General features: G+C 56.6%; 1 protein-coding gene across 1 annotated transcript in view; it reads right to left on the reverse strand.

Annotated features, from left to right (window-relative positions):
- Window positions 1-407: 407 nt before the first annotated feature.
- PTK7 (protein tyrosine kinase 7 (inactive)) overlaps window positions 408-17,988 on the reverse strand; it is a 78,582-nt gene continuing 61,001 nt past the window's right edge. The window contains exons 11-20 of the mRNA XM_045294767.1: window positions 16,647-16,796; window positions 16,413-16,563; window positions 16,190-16,317; window positions 14,934-15,137; window positions 13,922-14,077; window positions 12,888-13,120; window positions 12,059-12,139; window positions 2,971-3,122; window positions 1,945-2,123; window positions 408-1,382 (exon numbers count right to left, since the gene is read on the reverse strand). Coding sequence (XP_045150702.1) covers window positions 1,222-1,382; window positions 1,945-2,123; window positions 2,971-3,122; window positions 12,059-12,139; window positions 12,888-13,120; window positions 13,922-14,077; window positions 14,934-15,137; window positions 16,190-16,317; window positions 16,413-16,563; window positions 16,647-16,796 — 1,595 coding nt within the window. The 3' untranslated portion in view covers window positions 408-1,221. The remainder of the gene's footprint in view (window positions 1,383-1,944; window positions 2,124-2,970; window positions 3,123-12,058; window positions 12,140-12,887; window positions 13,121-13,921; window positions 14,078-14,933; window positions 15,138-16,189; window positions 16,318-16,412; window positions 16,564-16,646; window positions 16,797-17,988) is intronic.

Raw genomic sequence — 17,988 nt, forward strand, 5'->3', positions numbered from 1 at the left:
GGTGGGGGCGCTGAGTTCCTGGAGAGCAGCAGAGGGCTGAGCAGCCCTGAGGAAGGTGACATGAAAGTATTAGCTTACACCTGCTTACTCCGCTCCTTCCTGGAGTCTTAAAGGGACTCAAAAGATGGTCTGCCATTAACCCCTTCTCCCCCGGATGTCTCCTCACATTTCTGACAGGAGGGTGAGGCCAGTTCGGCGCAGGGAACAGGCAGTGGGCATCAGTGAGCGACAACAGGGCAGGAGAGAGCCTAGCCTCCTGCCAGCCCTCAATCTCCACGGCTCCTCCCACCGGAGAGAGTGCTGGGCCGTTGCCCACCAGCTGGTCCGGTCCACGGAGGTATGGCGCCCTCTCTGATGGAGAGGGCAGAAAGAAGGGACCACGGCAGGGAATGAACTTCAGAAGCAGGTTGTACAAAAGGCTTCTTTATTGAGAGCAGCGGGTGTTAAAATAATAATGAAAAAAAACCAAACAAAACAAACCCAAATGAACAAACAAAAACAACAACAATAAAAGTGTGAGGCAGGGGCTATCAGCCCTTCCTCCGGGCCCACCCCTGCCTCCCATGCCCACCCACCCCACACTGCAGTTTACATACAAAAGCAGCCCATGGTGCGTATAAAAAGGGCGGGTTATATAGTGTCAAAAGCTCCTGAAATCGCCTTCATCTGCCAGGCACTTAGGATGAGGGAAGGAGAGGCGGGAGGAGGAGGCCCGGCCTGGGCCCATGTGCTCAAGTCCATGGTGGGAGGACTCAGGTGTGGGGCTCTCCGCTGTCCTGGCTGAGAACCTGAGGTGGGGGCCATGTACCAGAAGGCCCCTTGGCCCTGTGTGCCCAGAGCTACCCAGGAACTTGAGTATATATGTGTAGGGACTCCCTCCCACACGTAGGTCATTCCCAGAGTAGCTGTCCCCAGGTAAAAACAGAGGGTTACCTGAGGCACCCACACTGGCCCTGATTGGGGGTGGGAGGGTAGAGAACTGCCCATCCCAAGGCCCTGGTCTCCTAGTCTGGGTCCGAATCAGATCTCCCGGGGGTGCTGAGGGGGAGCAAGAAGAGGGAGCCCAGGCCCTGCCCAGGCCTCGACAATTTCTATTGCGCAGGGCAAGGGGGCCCACGGGCTGAAGAGGATGGGGAGCTATCCCATCATGCTGCAGGCAGTCCTCTGGAGGTCCTCCCCTGCCCACGCCATCCTGAGGCACAGCTTGGCCAGCCGCCTGCCTCACGGCTTGCTGTCGGCAGGGCTGTCTCTCAGGGCGTTGGCGATCTCGCTGAAGGAGGGCCGGTCCTTTGGGCTGAGGGCCCAGCACCGCTGCATCAGCCGGTACAGCTTGGAAGGACAGCCCTCGGGCTGCGGGAGTCTAGTCTTCCCCGCCTGCAGATCTGTAGGGAAGACGGTTAGGCCAACATGTAATATGTATCCTCCACTCTGTGGAGCCCGCAGTTCCTAAGAATAGCCACGAGAGGGAGCCTCAGAGGCGCTGCCCCAAGGAGCCCAAGAAGGGCAATGACCTCCGCCACTCAGTCCACTCTGGCTGGCAGGGCAAGGCTTGAGCAGGCACAGGAGCCAGCCAATGCATGGGAGTGGCTGGAGGGTCCAAGTATTTAAGGAGCCCTGGTGGCACCAGGGTTGAGGTGTTTGGCCGCTAATGAAGAGGTCAGTGGTTTGAACCCACCAGCCACTCTGGTGGAGAAAAAGCGGACAGCTTAGGAGACTCTGTGGGGCCGTGCCCTAGAGGGCTTCTACGAGTTAGAATGGACCCAACAGCCCATAGCAACAGGAACGTATTTCAGTATGTTAACACATGGTTGGCCATATTTGCAACCTGAATTCCAGCTCTGAGGACGGTGGGCTGGTGGACGGGCAGAACCGGCCTCGGGGTCCTGAGCAAGCCCTCCACCTGGACATCCTGTGAGGTGGGGCCCTGAGAAACCACGCGCCTACCTGCCAGCACGTCCTCGTCTGCCTGGCCACCGTGGGGCATCTCCCCGTGGGTGAACACCTCCCACATGAGCACACCGAAGGCCCAGACGTCCGACTTGGTGGAGAAGTCGCTCTCCAGGAGGGCCTCGGGGGACATCCAGCGCAGGGGCACGCAGGCCTGACGGAAGTGGTAGTACTCACTGCGGGAGAGAGCCACACGGGAGGGAGGTGAGCGACACTGCTTGGGGCCCCAGCCTCACCCCAGGTCCGAGCTTGGGCACGACCTTTCTACAGGGCACTCGCGGGCACACTGCTGCTGCTGCTGCTGCTGAGCACGGGGTACAGGGAAGACGGGGAGACTCCCAAACAGGGCTGGATGGTTTATGAGATTCCATTAAGAACCAGACTTTGGCTAAATGCTAACATTAAGCCAGACAACCAAGAAGAAATGCACCAAGCAAAAGAGGAGAAGATTGTTAGCGAAATGTACGCACAAGGGTAGGAGGTCCTACCAGGTGCTGCGGCCTAGACACCTAGCTGCTACCCAACCACAAGGTCAGAGGCTCTAATGCACCAGCTGCTCCGAGGGAAGGATGAGGCTGTCTGCTTCTGTCAACATTGACAGTGGCAGAAACCCCAGGGAACAGCTCTACTCTGTCCCACCAGGGGGGTGGCAATGAGGTGGGGCTGCCTCTGTGGCAGGGGGCGTGGTTAAGAGGGGTGCCAGGCTTAGTACTAGGCTACTCCAGCGGGGTCTAAAGACGAAAGGCCTGGAGCCTGGTTTCACAGAAATGACAGGGCAGGAAACTCTAGGGAAATTCTACTCAAGCACCGCTGGATGGCATGTCACAGTAACAGAGAAACCTGGAGCGCCTGCTTTGGGGACTTGGGGCCCACGGGCTGGAAGCACCTTCATTGCACGTTGAGAAAGAGGACAAGAAGGTTCTGGTCCCTCCTGGCTCCTCCATTTTGGGGTTAAGCAGGCACTAAGCCGCACCTGCCCCTGCCCCTGCTGTCCCGCCCCGCTCCCGGAAGGTCGGCTTCTACCTGTTGTACACATCCTTGCTGAGCCCCAGGGCCGACACCTTCACCTGTCTCTGCGCGCTGACCAGGCAGTTTCGAGCGGCCAGATCCTTGTGTACAAAGCGGTTATTGGACAGGTGCTCCATGCCCAGGGCCACCTGGGTACACAGGGCCACCTAGAGAGAAGAAAGGTGTTTGTCAGGGCTTCCCAGGGCTGGGGAGAAGGTACCCACCCTCCCCTCCACATGTCCCTTGGTGGGGTCCTAAGTCCGGTGGGATGCACAGGAGGCCCCGAGTCAGAGTTACCATGGCAACCTCAGGGTGGCTCCCAGGGTACCTGCCTCCGAGGGTCCCTGAACTCCAAACTCATTGCCATCCAGCCAACTGACACATAGTGGCCCCCTGGGGGCTTCAGAGACCATGCCCGTTCAAAGGGAGTAGAAAGCCCAGTCTTTCTCCCTCGCAATTGCTGCTGGTTTTGAACTGCTGACCATGAGGATCACAGTTCAGCGCATAACCCGTACACTACCAGATGGGATTACAGTAAACTCTGGCACTCAGAAAGGGCTAGGTTAGAACTCCCTCCCAGAGGGACAAATAGAAAAAGCGGGTGAGGGGCAATGGAGGACGATTAAGAAATGGACAAAATAATCTATAACTTATCAGGGGTTGTGAGGGAGGATGGGCTGGGGAGGGCGGGGTAAGGAATGGGGAGCTGATATCAGAGGCTCCAGTGGGAGGAGAATGGTTTGAAAATGATGGCGCCATATGTGCAAATGTGCTTGACACGTTGGAAGAATGTATGGATTGTGATGAGATGTACGAGCCCCCAATAAAAGTATTGAAAAAAAAGAAAGGGCTAGCTTACCGGAGTGGCCCAGAGGGTGGGGACCGAGGACACAGTGACCGAGTGTTGAGTGAAAACAAACCGGTCAGTCAGCAGAGCTCACCTCCCTGTAGATTCTTTATCTTGCAGTTTGTGTAAATAAATGTGTGGTATGTATACATCTGCATGGGGTGGGGTATCAAGTGATTTGTGGGGAAATTGAAATTAAAAGAGAATGGAACCGATGAAACACACACACTCCTCTAGTTCCTGAATGCTTCCTCCCGCCACTACCATGACCCAGTTCTACCTGACAGATCTGGCTGGACCAGGGAACACACATTGGTACAGAGAAGAGCTCCCGACACCTGGGATTCAGGACAGATACACCCTCAGGGACAGCAGTGGGAGTAGCGTTATCATGAGGGTAGGGGATGGTGGGGGAGAGGAAAGGGGGAGAAAGGGGAAACCCATCACAAGATTGGATATATAGCCCCCCCAAAAGGGGATGAATAACAGAAATGTGGGTGAAGGGAGACAACAGATACAAAATGATATAAACAATATATAATTGATCAAGGATTCATGTGGCTGGGTAGGTGGGGGAAGGGAGGGGGAAAAGAAGGGCTGAAACCAAGGGCCCAAGTAGAAGGACATTGTTTTGGAAATGATGGTGGCCACATCATGTTCAAATATGCTTGATATACAATTGATGTAAGGAACGGTGTAAGAGCTGTAAGAGGCCCCGATAAAATGATTTTTTAATGGAATTTTTCCACGAACACTTTGAAGTCCTGGCTATACATACAGTGTGTGTGTGTATACACGTGTGAGTGTTTACACACAGAGCTGGCGCCTGAAGGGAAGTAAGCAGTCGAGTGGAGAAAGGGAGGCAACCTCTGCCTGCTATTTTAAGCTGTGAAACCCAAACAGAAAAGCTCCCCAGACGAGAACACAGACGCTCTGCCGACGATCGAGTCAGGAGGTTTAGGAGATGCTAGCTGTTGACAGGAGGGAAAAGCCCAGTCGCCGTCCTGAGTGGTTTCACCGGACGACCACCTAGATCACAGCCCAACTCGTAGCCGCTAAACTGGCCCTGTGGGTTTCCGAGAGGAGCCCTGGAGAAATGGGTTACGTATGAGGCTGCGAACCTCAAGGTGAGGTCAGCAGTTCAAAACCATCAGCCGCACCACGGGAGAAAGGTGAGGCTTTCTACTGTGGCAAACAGTTACTCAAGATGACCACCACTCAACTCTATCGGCCTTTCAAGGTATATGCTGATGCACAGAACAACTATGACTCTATCTTTACTGCATGCCCCATAACAGACCAAGAACTATGACAAGGCAGAGTCCTGCTGAGAGGGGGGCCAGGCGGGTGCCCAGACAAGGTGCCACCGGACAAGGTGTGGCCCAGCCCAGAGGCCTCAGGGAGCTTGAAAGACCGCTGACCGGGGACATTCCCCTCTGTGGCCGGGGACACGTCTATGGATCTAATAACAACGCGGCAGAGATGCAGAGTGTAGTAACCTGTTGAGCAGTGGTTCTCAACCTGTGGGTCACAACCCCTTTGGGTTCAGAACCACTGCTGTAGAGGGCGGTTTAACTCGTTACGGGCCCTGGTGTGTTTCTTTGGCTACAGACTTCTCAGGATCCACCTGGGGGCAGCCCCCTATGTCCCACCCACCCCCACCGCACCCCTAGTGCAGTCACAGAGGGGTGAAGACAGGAATGCAGCCAAACACTAATGTCGCCGGCAAGCAACACTGATTTGTACATGGAGACACAGAGGGACCACAGACTCAAAATCAAATGCCAGAGTTCAAGTCTGGCTCCAACTGACGGCAAATGGTCCTGGCGGGAGGGGAGGGGGCAGGGAGGAAGGATATGCCTCGTGGTTATACAGGGAACCCTGGTAGCCCAGTGGGTTATGTGATGGGCTGCTAACCATAAGGTCAGCAGTTCGATACCACCAGCGGCTCCAAGAGCCAAAAAAAGATGAGGTTTTCTGTTCCCATAAAGAACTAGTCTTGGAAACACACAGGGCCAGCCCTACCCTGTCCCAAAGGGTCGCTGTGAGTCAGTACCACCCTGATGGTCGTGGGTTGAGAATGTTTACTCATGGTTCAAATTCTGTGCTCCTCAGGTTCAAAAAGGGGAAGGGAAAAAAGCCCAGAAGTAGGGCTGCTGGAGACAGAACTAGCCCTTCAGCACCCCTTGCTGGCTCAGAAACGCCTCCCTGACCTGGCCCCAAGGTCACAGCGAGGCTGGTAGGCTGAGCCCGAACGTGGGGTTGCTCTAAGGCAGTGATTCTCAATCTTCCTAAGGCTGCGACCCTTTAATACAGTTCCTGTTATGAATTGGGCAACACCTGTGAAAGGGTCGTTCGACCCCCAAAGGGGTCAAGACCCACAGGTTGAGAACCGCTGTTCTAAGGGCAGCTGCTTCTCCGGCTCAGGACTGCACGGGTGGTTTTCTCAACATGGGGCACAACCTGCTGGTGGGATGAAGTTTGCTGCTGTTGTTCCCCCAAAGTCCATTGTGACTCGGGGTGCCCTCTTAGGGCAGAGAGAGTGAGGTAGCGACCTGGCCGATAAACATATGTAGGGTTAATTGAAGGGTGGAGGGATAGATGGCTCAGTGAACCTCGCCTTTCTAGTTCTCGGGTCTCTTGCTTTGTGATGGTCGGACCAGGGTGCTGCTGCCTTAGCCAGTTCCTTGCTCCAGGTGGCAAGACTCACTTCCTGTAAGACATCCCTGAGAAGAAGCCACATGTACCTACTCCGATGCAGCCCTGGGTGCTGGAGCAGCTGTGTGGAGACCCCTGCGACCGCTGAGATGCTTACACGCTCACTGATTCGGCTTTCCTCCTGCAGTCAGCATCATAGTGTGTGTTTTATGCGACGGAGGAGGACTTTATGGATTGGTATCGGACATATGGGTTAATGTTGGACTTGTGGGCTTGGGCAGCACTGGGTTGGGATTTTTCTTGATGTGCACTTAACCTTTATGTAAAACTCTCTCTTATACATGAGTTTCTGTGGATTCGTTTCTCTAAAGTACCAGACTATCACAGAGGGCTACCCCACCGGGTTTCCTCAGCTGTGAGGTTTGGCTGCAGGTGGCACAGCACTGCAGGCTGATGGTGAGGACTGGGGATGGTGCCTTCCGTATGGATTACAGCTCCGTGTCAAGAAGACGCTCATCCTCACAACTGGACCAAATAGGTACAACCTCACGGTAAGATGATGAGACCAAAGTCCTCGAGGATTTCCGCTTGCTTGGATCCACAATCCACGCTCATGGGAGCAGCAGCCAAGAGATCGGATGGCACACAGCACGGTGCATATCCTCCGTATAAGGACCCCATTCTGAAGGATGTCGTGGTGAGAGCGACTGTGTGTTGGACCAATGTCCACAGGAAAGTGGGACACTGAATCGGGAAGGTGGAAGAATCACCGGTGCCTCTGACAGACGGAGCTGGGGAAGAATGTGGAAAGGACCGAGACAGCCAGGACAACAAAGAGATCGGCTGGGGCAGAAGTGCAGCGAGACTTCCAGGTGCTTTGAACGTGTGTCCAGTCCCTGGAGAAGGACATTGTGCTTGGGAATGCGCAAGGGCAGTGAGACAGAAGATCAAGGGCGTGCGTTGTCACAGTGGCTGCCAACAGTAGGCTCAGACAGATCAGTAACAGGATGCCGCAGGACCAACGCAATGGCGCCCAATACGCAGAGCAGCGGTTCTCAACCTGTGGTTCTCGACCCCTTTGAGAGTTAGACGAACCTTTCACAGGGGTGGCCTAAGACCATCGGAAAACACATTATTTCCGATGGTCTTAAGAACCGAGACACCGCTCCTCTATCCATCTCCAGATGGGTCCATCCACATGCAGATATGCCCACACACGAGTACGCAGGGTGAAGACTGTTACCCATGCTACACCATGTTTACAATGACATATTGTTTTGTGGTGAATCACTATGCTTTCATGATGTTCCGTTTGTAACAATGAAAATACATCCTGCCTATCAGATATTCCTAACAGTACCAAAATGAGTGATGAAAATAATGTTATGGTTGTGGGGGTCACCACAAGAGGAGGAACTGTATGAAAGGATCATGGCATTAGGAAGGTTGAGAACCGCTGAAGCAGAGTGTTCAGTACCTGCCTGGCGCAAGTGGCTGCTGTACTAGGGGATAGATACATCCCATCCCCACCCCATCTCGACAGAGGTTCTTCTGTCCCCAGCTGATGGGCCCCCGCCACCAGACTGGGCCTGTGTGTGGTACTTATATACACTGGCTGGCCCTGCATTAAGCACGGGTACCGAATGAATGACACCATCAGTTAGTAAAAAGGACACACTTAGGGCACAAAATCTGTGGACAGCATCCACCCAAATACGTTTGGCGCGTAGAGTCAAGAAAGGGATCTGCGGACCATCTACCCGGTGACTGAGCCCCTGTCTCCAGGACAGAGTGACGCTCCATGCTCTCGAGCACTGCCCCCGAACGTCACTTCAGCCTGCCTCAAATGTCACTGAGAGCGAAGAGCCAGAGGGCACTGAAGTGGTCATCCTAAGCGGAGCCAACCCTGCTACAGGCGTCAAAACCCCTGGTTGTGCCTGGGTGGCACGTGGAGGCTCCCAAAGAGAGAGCCTGCTGCCAGCCGAGGGCTGAGCAGCGTGCGGACGTGGCCAGGGGATTAACTGGCTGGGTTTCCAGAGAGGCAGTGCTTCTGGAAAGACCGGCTGGGCAGGGAGGACTGAGGAAGAGAATTCTGTTAGACTCGAACCAGACCCACCCCTTCCTTCTCAATTTGAGCACCCCAAGGGCTCGCCCAAGTTCTCCATGGTGACACTGCTGAGCTCCTCACACAACAGGCGTTGTTTCCTGCCTGGCATCTGAGGGCACGAGGCACCGCGTGCCAGGTGTGCCAGCAGGGGCTGCGGCTCAGCCGTGCGCCAGGGAGTGAGCACACTGGGAACCCTGAGACCTCAGAACCTCCACCCTCCCCTCAGCCGCTCTCACGGTGTGACCTACAATGACAGCAACAGCCGGGGCCTGGGTCTTTGCTTTCTGCCACTATCCCACTGCTACTCTGGAAACCTTCTGGGGTTCCCGCACCCCACCCCACCAAGCACAGCATCCCCGTCCCAGCTCCCGCTGGCCAAGGGGCATCGGCCGCCCACTGCACCTCCCGTTAAAAAGGTAACTTTTCCACCTTCTGTCAACCCAGGGCCCTCAGAATGCAAAGTGATAGGGCAGCTCTTACTGGCACCAAAAAATCTGACAAGCATCTCTTTTGTGGGAATTTGCAGTTTCTCAGAAACCCCCCAAAGCGTTTGAGACCCATGAGGTCCAGAGCAATTTAGAAGGTCAGGCCCTGTGGGGGGTTTTTTTATGTTAAAGGAAATACCTGAATGCATCAAATAGTTTTGTGCACGTGTGTGTTAAGGAGCACTGGGGGCACTGTGGGGAGGCATTTTCCCTCAGCCGCTCTGGGGGGAAAAGATGAGGCTGTCTGCTCCCCTAAAGACCTAGCGTCTCTTCTCTTTAAAGCAGCAGCGGTTCTCAACCGGTGGGTCGCGACCCCCTTGGGAGCCGAATGACCCTTTCACAGCGGTCACCCGATTCTTAACAGTAGCAAAATCACAGTGATGCAGCAGCAACGAAAATAAGGTTAAGGTTGGGGGGTCACCACCCCAAGAGAAGCTGTATGAAAGGGTCGTAGCATTAGCAGGGCTGAGAACTGCTGATTTAAAGCGTTGAAGATCAAGGACGTGATTTTGAGGACTAAGGTGTGCCTGACCCCAGCCATGGTATTTTCAGTCACCGTGTATATATAGATATAGATATATGAGAGTTACACAGTGAAAAAGGAAGACCGAAGAAGAATGGATGCATGAATTTGGTGCTGGCAAAAATTTCGAAAAGTCCCGTGGTCTGACCAAGAACAAACAGGTCTGTCTTGGAAGAGAGCCACCGGAATGCCTTTTCGAGGCCAGGGTGGTAAGACTTGGTCAAGAGAGGTCAGTCTCTGAAAGAGGGACTGGTGGGTAGAGGGCCAGCAGAAAAGGGGAAGGGGCTCAACTAGACGGACTGATGGAGGCCCCAGGGGGCATCCATCCGGTTCCCTTGGTCTGAAGCGTGGTCCAGAGAACAGCATTTGTCCTCAGGAAATATGGAAACCACCTTGCTTACTACGGCCCCCGGTTCCACTGCAGAAACGATGGCCGTTAAGTGTGGGGCGGATTTGTTAGCAAAGATGGCGATGGCTCTCAGCCGAATGGACTCCCCCACTTCCTGTGGGCCAGAGAAGCCCTCGGTGACATCCCCCCCACCCCCACCCCAAGCAGCCCCTTCCTGCCATTCAACGACTTCCTTTCCTTAAGAACTGGACTCAGAGCAAATGGCTTTATCCAATGGGCCACCGTCTGTGTTAGCCACATCCCTCTGCCCACCCTCCTAGACCTCTGCTGCGTCCTCCCGTGTGTGGTTGACAGTCACTGCAGGTACCTTACCTGCTCACCTGCAGGCTGGCAGGCTCAGGACTGGGAACCGCCTGCATGCCCCTGCTGCCTGGGGATCACGGTGACCTTCGGGATAGCTGGCCAGTCCCCTTCAATCCCTGAGGGCTGGGCCCAGCTCAGTCAACATTTGCGGACTGATTTGGCATCCAGGGACCTGAAATCCCACCTGCAACAGCTGGAATAGCTCATCCTGGCCTGTGGCTCACAGTGGCAGTCACTGCCCATAGTTCTTGTCCCGGCCCTACCCTATCACCACCGTGGGGTGCCATGTGACCTGGGGCCAGGTCCCTGTAATGGAGGGAGCTGGCCCCAAGGAGATGAAGCTGCTCCCCCAGAGAGGTCCAGGGCTGCCCAGGGGCCAGTCTCCTGTTAGATCAGATAGCCTTGCCCCCTTCCCTGCCCCGCCTGCCCTCAGGGTCCTGGCCTGGACGATAAAGAAGGGTGACCTAGGAGAGGACCCTAGCTGTTGGAGTTTCCCTGCCCCCCCCCCCAAGTTTTGCCCAGCTTTTCTGCCTAGAAGCAGACTGTCCGAGGAAACGGATGCAATTCAGGTGAGAGGTAGTGGCCTGGGCATGGGCCACCTGCAGGAAGAGCGCCAGCCAGGCATCAAGAAGGTGCTGGCTGGCTGCCCCGGGCAGAGCAGCTTTGCCCTTTCCACGTTCCCACTTGGGCCTGCTCACCACCCTCAGAGCCTTAGCTCGGGCTCTGGGCACACAGCAACCCTTTGCCCCAGAGGCAACAGAAACAGGAAGGAAAGGCCGGCAGCCCACAGTCCCAGAGCAAATGTGAGAAAACCACAAAAGGTGAAACCGGAAGCTCATTTCCAGCAGTTTATGCTCAGGGTCACATCCAGCCTAGCTGAGCAGGCCCAGCCCAGCCCCATCCACCCGGGGCCTAGGCTGCCTGCATGCCCTCCCCCAGCCTGCTGGCAAGTGGCTGGCTGGGCTCAGAGGCAGTGAAGAACCCTCTTTCCACAGGACTGGGAGTCAGCAGCACAAGGCCCTTTCCAGCCTCAGTTTCTTCATCCACAGAGAGGGGACAAGGAGCCTTGGGGTACAGTGGGAACGTGCTCGGCTGTTAACAGAAAGATTGGCCCCTGGGACGGAGAATAGGGCTGGTGACCTGCTTCTGCAAAAGACCCCGAGCCTGGAAAACCCTGGAGAGTCGCTCTACTCTGTCACCCGAGGTCCCTAAGAGTTGGGATCCACTCATTGGTCCCCACATCACCACTCGTTGGTACCCACAACACAGAGGTCAGCGGGTAATTGTCGTCCCTGCGGTCAGGCGCTCACCTGGCCCACAGGAAGCACCAAGTGAATGTAGGGCGCCCGGGGGTGCCGTGAATTCATTAGGCTTTGGGTGGCTAACCATAAGGTCTGTGGGACACACCCACATGCCTCTCTGAGGGAGAAAGAGGAGGCTGCCTGCTCCCGTAAAGGTGGGCAGCCTTGGTAACTAACCCTGTACAGTTGCTAGGTGTCAGAATGCATTTTCTGTTTGTTTTTTCATACCAGCGCTTGGCCTAGAGGTGTCGTGGTGACGTGTTGGGCTGCAAACCACAAGGTTGGAAGTTGGAAACCACCAGCCGCTCTGCAGGCGAGACATGAGGCTCTCTGCTCTGGCAAAGGGCTGCCCTCCCAGAAACTCACGGGGGCCGCTCTAACCGGTGCTAGGGTCGCTGTGAGTGGACACCGACTCAACGACGCTGAGTTTGGTTGCTGGTTTGGTGCCGACCGTTACCTGCCTCCCCTACCTTTTGCTTGGTGCTGAGGGGCTGTGATTTCAGCTTCTCATCCTTGCTCTTGGAAATCCTCAGGAACTGTTTGAGGTCGCCCTACGGGAGAAGCAAGTATCGCCACCGGTCCAGAGCCACCCACTGACCCTAAAGCCTCAAACCGAACAGGTGGTCATGGAGACCGTGGGGTGAGCGGCCCCCACCTGCCCAGGTGGAGAGCCCAGGGGGCAGAAACCAAAAGGAAAGGAGGGAGGCCTGCTGCCCCCACCCTCAGGGGAGCCCCCAGCAGGTGGGATGCCAGGCCCTGCTCCCAGCAAGCCAAAAGGAACGCATGGGCCCCCTCCCCCTCCCCAGAGGAAATCCGGATTCGGCTTTCCAAGCAGGGTTGGTTGGCACATCTGTCCTCCCGGAGCTGGACACAAAAGAACGGGGAATGCAGCAAAGTCATGCGCGGGGCATTTCACCGGGACCAGAAACGGGGAGGTGAAGCGTCAGCCCCCAGTGCTGGGGAAGGAGACAGACCCACAGCCACTGGGGACCCAGGAGGCTGGGAGCGAGGCTGGGAGGTCTGGAAAGGGTAGCCGGGTGGAGAAGAAGGCTGCTGACGCGGCTAACACTGGGGAGCAGGGTGCTGGGAGGAAGGGGTGCCGGCTCCGGGAAGCCGACAGCCACGAAGCGGTGAGCCCTGGGGAGGGACACGTGTGACAAGCCTCTGATGTCCCAGGGAGGATGGCCAGGGAGGCAGCGTGCGAGGTGAGGTGTCGCAAGCAGGCCAAAGCCTTGGCAAGGTTTCTGCAGTGCCAGGCCCCCCCTTGTCCCTGCCCCCCGCCCCCGGGGGGCCACATACCAGGTCCACATACTCCAGCACCATGTAGTGGGGCTCGGCCTCCCGACACAACCCCAGCAGCTGCACCACGTTGGCGTGGTTCAGCTTCCCAAACATCTCGAACTCCCTGCGGAAGTCCAGCTGCTGCTGCTCCTCCCGGCTCTGCAGGCTCTTCACAAGCACCAGGGTCTCGGCCGCCCCCTCCTCCAGGCCCTGCGCCTTGGCCAGGAACACCTCCCCAAACTCACTCTTGCCTGCGGGCACAGGGCGGAGTCAGCGGCTGCCACTCCCTCTCTGCCATGGGACAGAGCAGCCTGGCCTCTCTCTGTGAGCAGGGGGGTCCAGTGCTGCACCCCACCCGGGGCGGGGCAGGAGCCCTGGTTCTGCACTGTGACCAGGAGCTAACTCTTTCCCACCTCCTGCCCCCTCCCCCTCGGGTATCTAACAGTCACAGAGTAACAGTTGCCAAACTCGGTTTTTCCCCAGATTGGGGGTGGGGGAGATAGATACATTGTAAACATATCAATAGTTACATGTTCTACTGTGTACCGGGGAGAACCTTAACTAGCACAGAACCTTCACGCTCCCATTTCCCTAGAGGGAAGCGAACCTTATTTAAGGAAGCCAAGTTCCAAGGAGCCAATTCAAACAAACAAAAAAATCAAGTGAATACTACCCGACAGGTAGTACACAGAACAAACTCACTGCCATCGAATCAATGACAACTTCAGGAGACCCGAGAGGACCGGGTAGAACTGGCCCCTGTTCACGGGCGAAAAGCCCTGTCTTTCCAACGGCTGCCCTTGTGGGGTGCAGCCTGATGCATACCCACTCAGCCGGGCTCCTTCCAGGGAGCGCAGGGAATCACAAACCCTGTGCAGGTGGGCGAGGACCAAGCCTCAGGGACACCTGGACTGGGAGCTCTCGCCTAAGTGCCCCTCCAGCCTGGACATTCTAGATTTCAGGGACTCAAGGCCGTCGCCGGCCATGGCTCAGCCTCAGACACCCTGATGGCCCAGAGGTCGGCAGGGGCAGCCGTAGCCCAGTCAACATACCCAGGGTGGTGATGGGCTGCAGGCTGGACCTCGGGAAGTGCATCTTGTCGCTTGTGCTGTGGCGCCTATTGGTGGCCGCTGGGCTGGAGCCCAGGCTGGTAACAGCCATGTCTTCTTGGATCTCTGCTGAGGGCTGCCCGTTCTGCAGAGGCCCACCTTGGGAGAAGAGGCACAGGGTGTGCTGAGAGGAAAGCTGAGACTTGGGTCACCACGGGGACCTTGGTTCTCCCCCTCCCCCTCTCCCTCTCGCCAGGGTGGGCCCAATCACGGCGTTCCACACTCCCGGGGACACTGCAGTGTGGAGTACAACTGCCTCTGTGGGTTTCTGAGACTGTAACTCTACCGGGGTAGAAAGCCCCGCCTTTCTCCCTAAAAGCAGTGGCCATCAGCGTGTCCTTTGCCTCCGAAGGGGACCCACGTGCATGAGACATAGCTGCCCTCCCTGGGATTCGCAGGGGTCGGCTGCTCCACAAGAAGGGCCCCCAGGATATAGCTGGTTTCAACCCGACGTGGGGCAAGCTCGGCCCATGCATAAGGTGACCAGATTTTAACACTGGTAAAGCATTGGTAAAGCGGGCACCATTGACCGGGGTCGGGTAGGAGAGGGTGTTCTTGATTAAAAATTTGGTCTTCCTGTTCTCTCGCCATTCCCTAGCTTGTCGAACATTCTTTCCAAAAATCGGGACTTTTTTAAAACACCAAGGGATTCGGGACAAATTGTTAAAAAGCGGGACGCCTGGTCACCTTACCCATGCAGGGCCCCCTGTGTGCCGAACCCTACACTGGCTAAAGGGGAGTCTCATGATGGAGGGGCAGGCCCGCCTCTGGCTGTTGGAGATGGTCAGGGGGCCCCAGGCTGGTGGTGGTGGACAAGGGGAAAGACAGGGTGCAACAGAAGTCTGGGCCTGCGTCCCTGCACCACCCCCGGGCGAAGTCCAGAGCCCTGGGACTCGGTCAGCACCCGCATCCTACAGCTGACGTGTCCCGTCCCCCCCCCCAGGCTGGCGCTCACCATTGAGACAGGCCATCTCTGGCTCCTCGCCCTCAGGCTGCTTCTGCAGGCGCTTGGCCCGACAGCGCTTCTTGCAGTAGAACATGAGGCCAAGCACGGCGATGATGTAGGCCACGGCGGCGCCCACCGACAGCCCGATGGTCTGGATCATCTTGTAGGGCGGAGGGCTGCCTGGGCCCTCCGACTCTTCCAGCACCGGCTTGTCTGAGAGCACACAGAAGGGGCTGGGGAGGGGGGGCCGGGGGCAGCAGGCGCCCACTGCTCTACCAACCCTCCCCACCCCACACCCTGGGAAACGTCCAAGACACTCCAATGGCCTAGCCCAGCAGACGGGCCAGGGAGGCAACCGCCACCTTAAGCCACCTTCACCGGGCTCTGCCAAGGGCCAGATGGCAGCTCTGACCGGGCCTCACCACACCCGGCTGGGACACCTGTCAGGCGCCACCGCCAACCCACACTGGCTTCCTAACCAGCGCTGTCAGGAGGGCCCCGGGGAGCAACCCTGGGGAACTTCTGCCTTGGAATCCCAGATTGTGGCCACACAGAGCAGGCCCCTTCATTAACGCATTGACAGGGATCTTCTGGTCTGGGAGCCATAGGGTCATACTTCGAGAGGGCCCAGCAGGCATTGAGGAAATGAGAGGGGTCAAAGGGGAGACCAGGCAGGGTCCCCAACTCCCGAACCCCCAACAGCCTCAGCCAAGGGGCCTTGTCACCTCGCTGTTGTCCACTCAGAACTTGGCCCTGTTTGGTCTAGGGTAACCGTGATGCTGCTAACCCCGTGAGGTCTGCGGGGCTCTCATCTGAACACCCCCACCTCACTGATGCAGAGACCAGCCCCTGCCCCTGGTGGAATAGCACCCATGGGCACAGAGCTGGTCAGCAGGAGCAGTCAGCCCCAGGTCCTCAAGCCTGGCACTGGACGCAACACCCTCTCTGGGCCTGCAGGGAGGGGGAGAGCATTTTGCCTGTGTACCCCAATGCCACTTCACGAAGCCCACCAGGGCTCTGTGCAATTGGGTCAGGGGGCCTGGAAGGCAGGCCACCACTGCGGAATGTTCCCAAGAGGACAGCCCAGCTCTCTGTAGAGAATACGAGCCTGTGCAGTCGCAGGTGGAGAGGGTACAGCTAACCACCCCCCTGCCCCTGCCACACAGATGGAAGAGCCTTCCAGGAACAGGACCCAGCCAGGACAGAGCCAAGTGAGAACTCGGGCCCCACCCCTTGCCGTGCAGGATCCCCGTCCCGGGCCATACCCACAACGTAGAGGGGGGCCTCCTTGTGCTTAATGTTGCAGCTGTTACCGGCGATGCAGGTGTAGTGGCCCGAGTCCTCCGGGGCCACGTTGTGGATGACCAGAGAGCCGTTCTGGAAGATGTGCATCCTGCCGGCAGAGAGGCCACAGCGCTGCCCACCTGCGGCTCCCTGAGGCGGGCTGCAGGAGTGGCGGGCGAGGCTGGGAAGGGGTGCGCACTCTACCTGGGTCCCAGTGTGGTGGGGTCCAGGATGCGGTCCTTGCCCTTCCACTGGATGAGGGGCGTGGGGTCACCCTGGGCCTCGCAGCGCAGCAGGGCAGTGTGGCCCTGGTACACGGTCGTGCGCTCGGGTTCCACCTTGAAGGTGATGAACACTGGGCGGGAGGGGGTGTTAGTGAGCAGCAGGGCCAGGGTCAGGGAGGAGATGGCCACCCGGAGTGATCCCTGCCAGCCTCACCTGCCACCGTGAGCTGGACGTGGGCCTGGATCTGGCCCTGCGGCCCATTGGAGGCGATGCATGTGTAGTTGCCAGCGTCCCCACGTGTCACCCTGGAGAAGTGCAGGGTCCCAGCGTTGTCCGTCACCCACTCTGGGAGGCTCCTCCCATCTGCAAGGGGGGCAAGGGGAGTTAGGGGGTGGACCAAGGTTACAGGGGTGGCTGGCAATGACCCCACTCACTTTCCTCAACTCAAACCTCACCACTGCGCAAAACACAGCCTAGCTCTGACTGGCAGCTGTCCCACCCTTTCTGCCAAAGTGTTTCTGGGTAGACCTGAACTGCCAACCATTTGGTTAGCAGCTGAGCGTCAAGTGTTTATGCCACCCCAAAGTCCCACCGAGGGGTGGGATAAAACCATACCCTCACTGCCCTGGTGTCATTGTGACTCTTCGCCTGCCCACAGGGCAAAGTAGAACTACCCTTTGAGTTTTCCGAGGCTGTAACACTTCACAGAGTAGACAGCCTCCTCTTTCTCCCCTGGAGTGGCTGGTGGTTTCAAACTGCTGACCTTGAGGGTAGCAGCCCCAGGCATTACCAACTATGCCACCAGGGCTCCAGCGCACGGGGAGGAGCCCCTCCTTATGTATTCCTTTTGCAGCTTCCCAGCCTCCCTTCTTTCGGCGCTCCTGTATGACTTTCTACTTCTGCCAAACAGCACTTTCTGAAGGGGGCCTGCCTCAATTCTCATGCTCATTGCCTGAGGCTGCTCCTGCCTGGAACCTTCCTGCTCTTGGCCCCCTACCGGCTTCATGCCCATTCTCAGAGCCCACCTCACCAGGAGACTCCCAGATCACTGAGCAGAGCCCGCCTGCTTCCCCTGAAGCACTTACAACTCTCCTCTCCCACTCTGGAAACTGGCCCAACGCCTTAAAAAAAATTTAAAAACATTGGCGATGTGCGTTAAGGGTTGTAAATCTGCACACCGTTTTATACATAATTATTCCATTTCTGGGAATCCCTCCCAGTGGAAATAAATCTAAGTCCAGAAAAAGCTTTGGCTTAAAGATGTTTATGACAGCAGTAAAGGAAAAACAAATTTTTTTAAAGGATGGCTTATATATATTATATATATAGAATATATATATAAAGAATGGTTACCAACGCAAGTCTCCAACATGTAGGGAGTGTTTAAGTAAATCACAGTGAATTAGATCCTTGGAGTATTATTATAATCATCAGAACTAATGATTATGCAGAATACGTATCAAAAAGTGGGACATGCTCCCTAATGCTAGGTAAAGAAATTCCCTAGGTAAAGCATTCCTTATCGTTAGGTGCATTTCCTACTTGCTCTGTAACA

The sequence above is a fragment of the Echinops telfairi genome, unplaced genomic scaffold (genome assembly GCF_000313985.2).
Source record: "Echinops telfairi isolate 266 unplaced genomic scaffold, ASM31398v2 ScPeMD7_3533;HRSCAF=4204_1, whole genome shotgun sequence".
Classification (NCBI taxonomy): domain Eukaryota; kingdom Metazoa; phylum Chordata; class Mammalia; order Afrosoricida; family Tenrecidae; genus Echinops; species Echinops telfairi.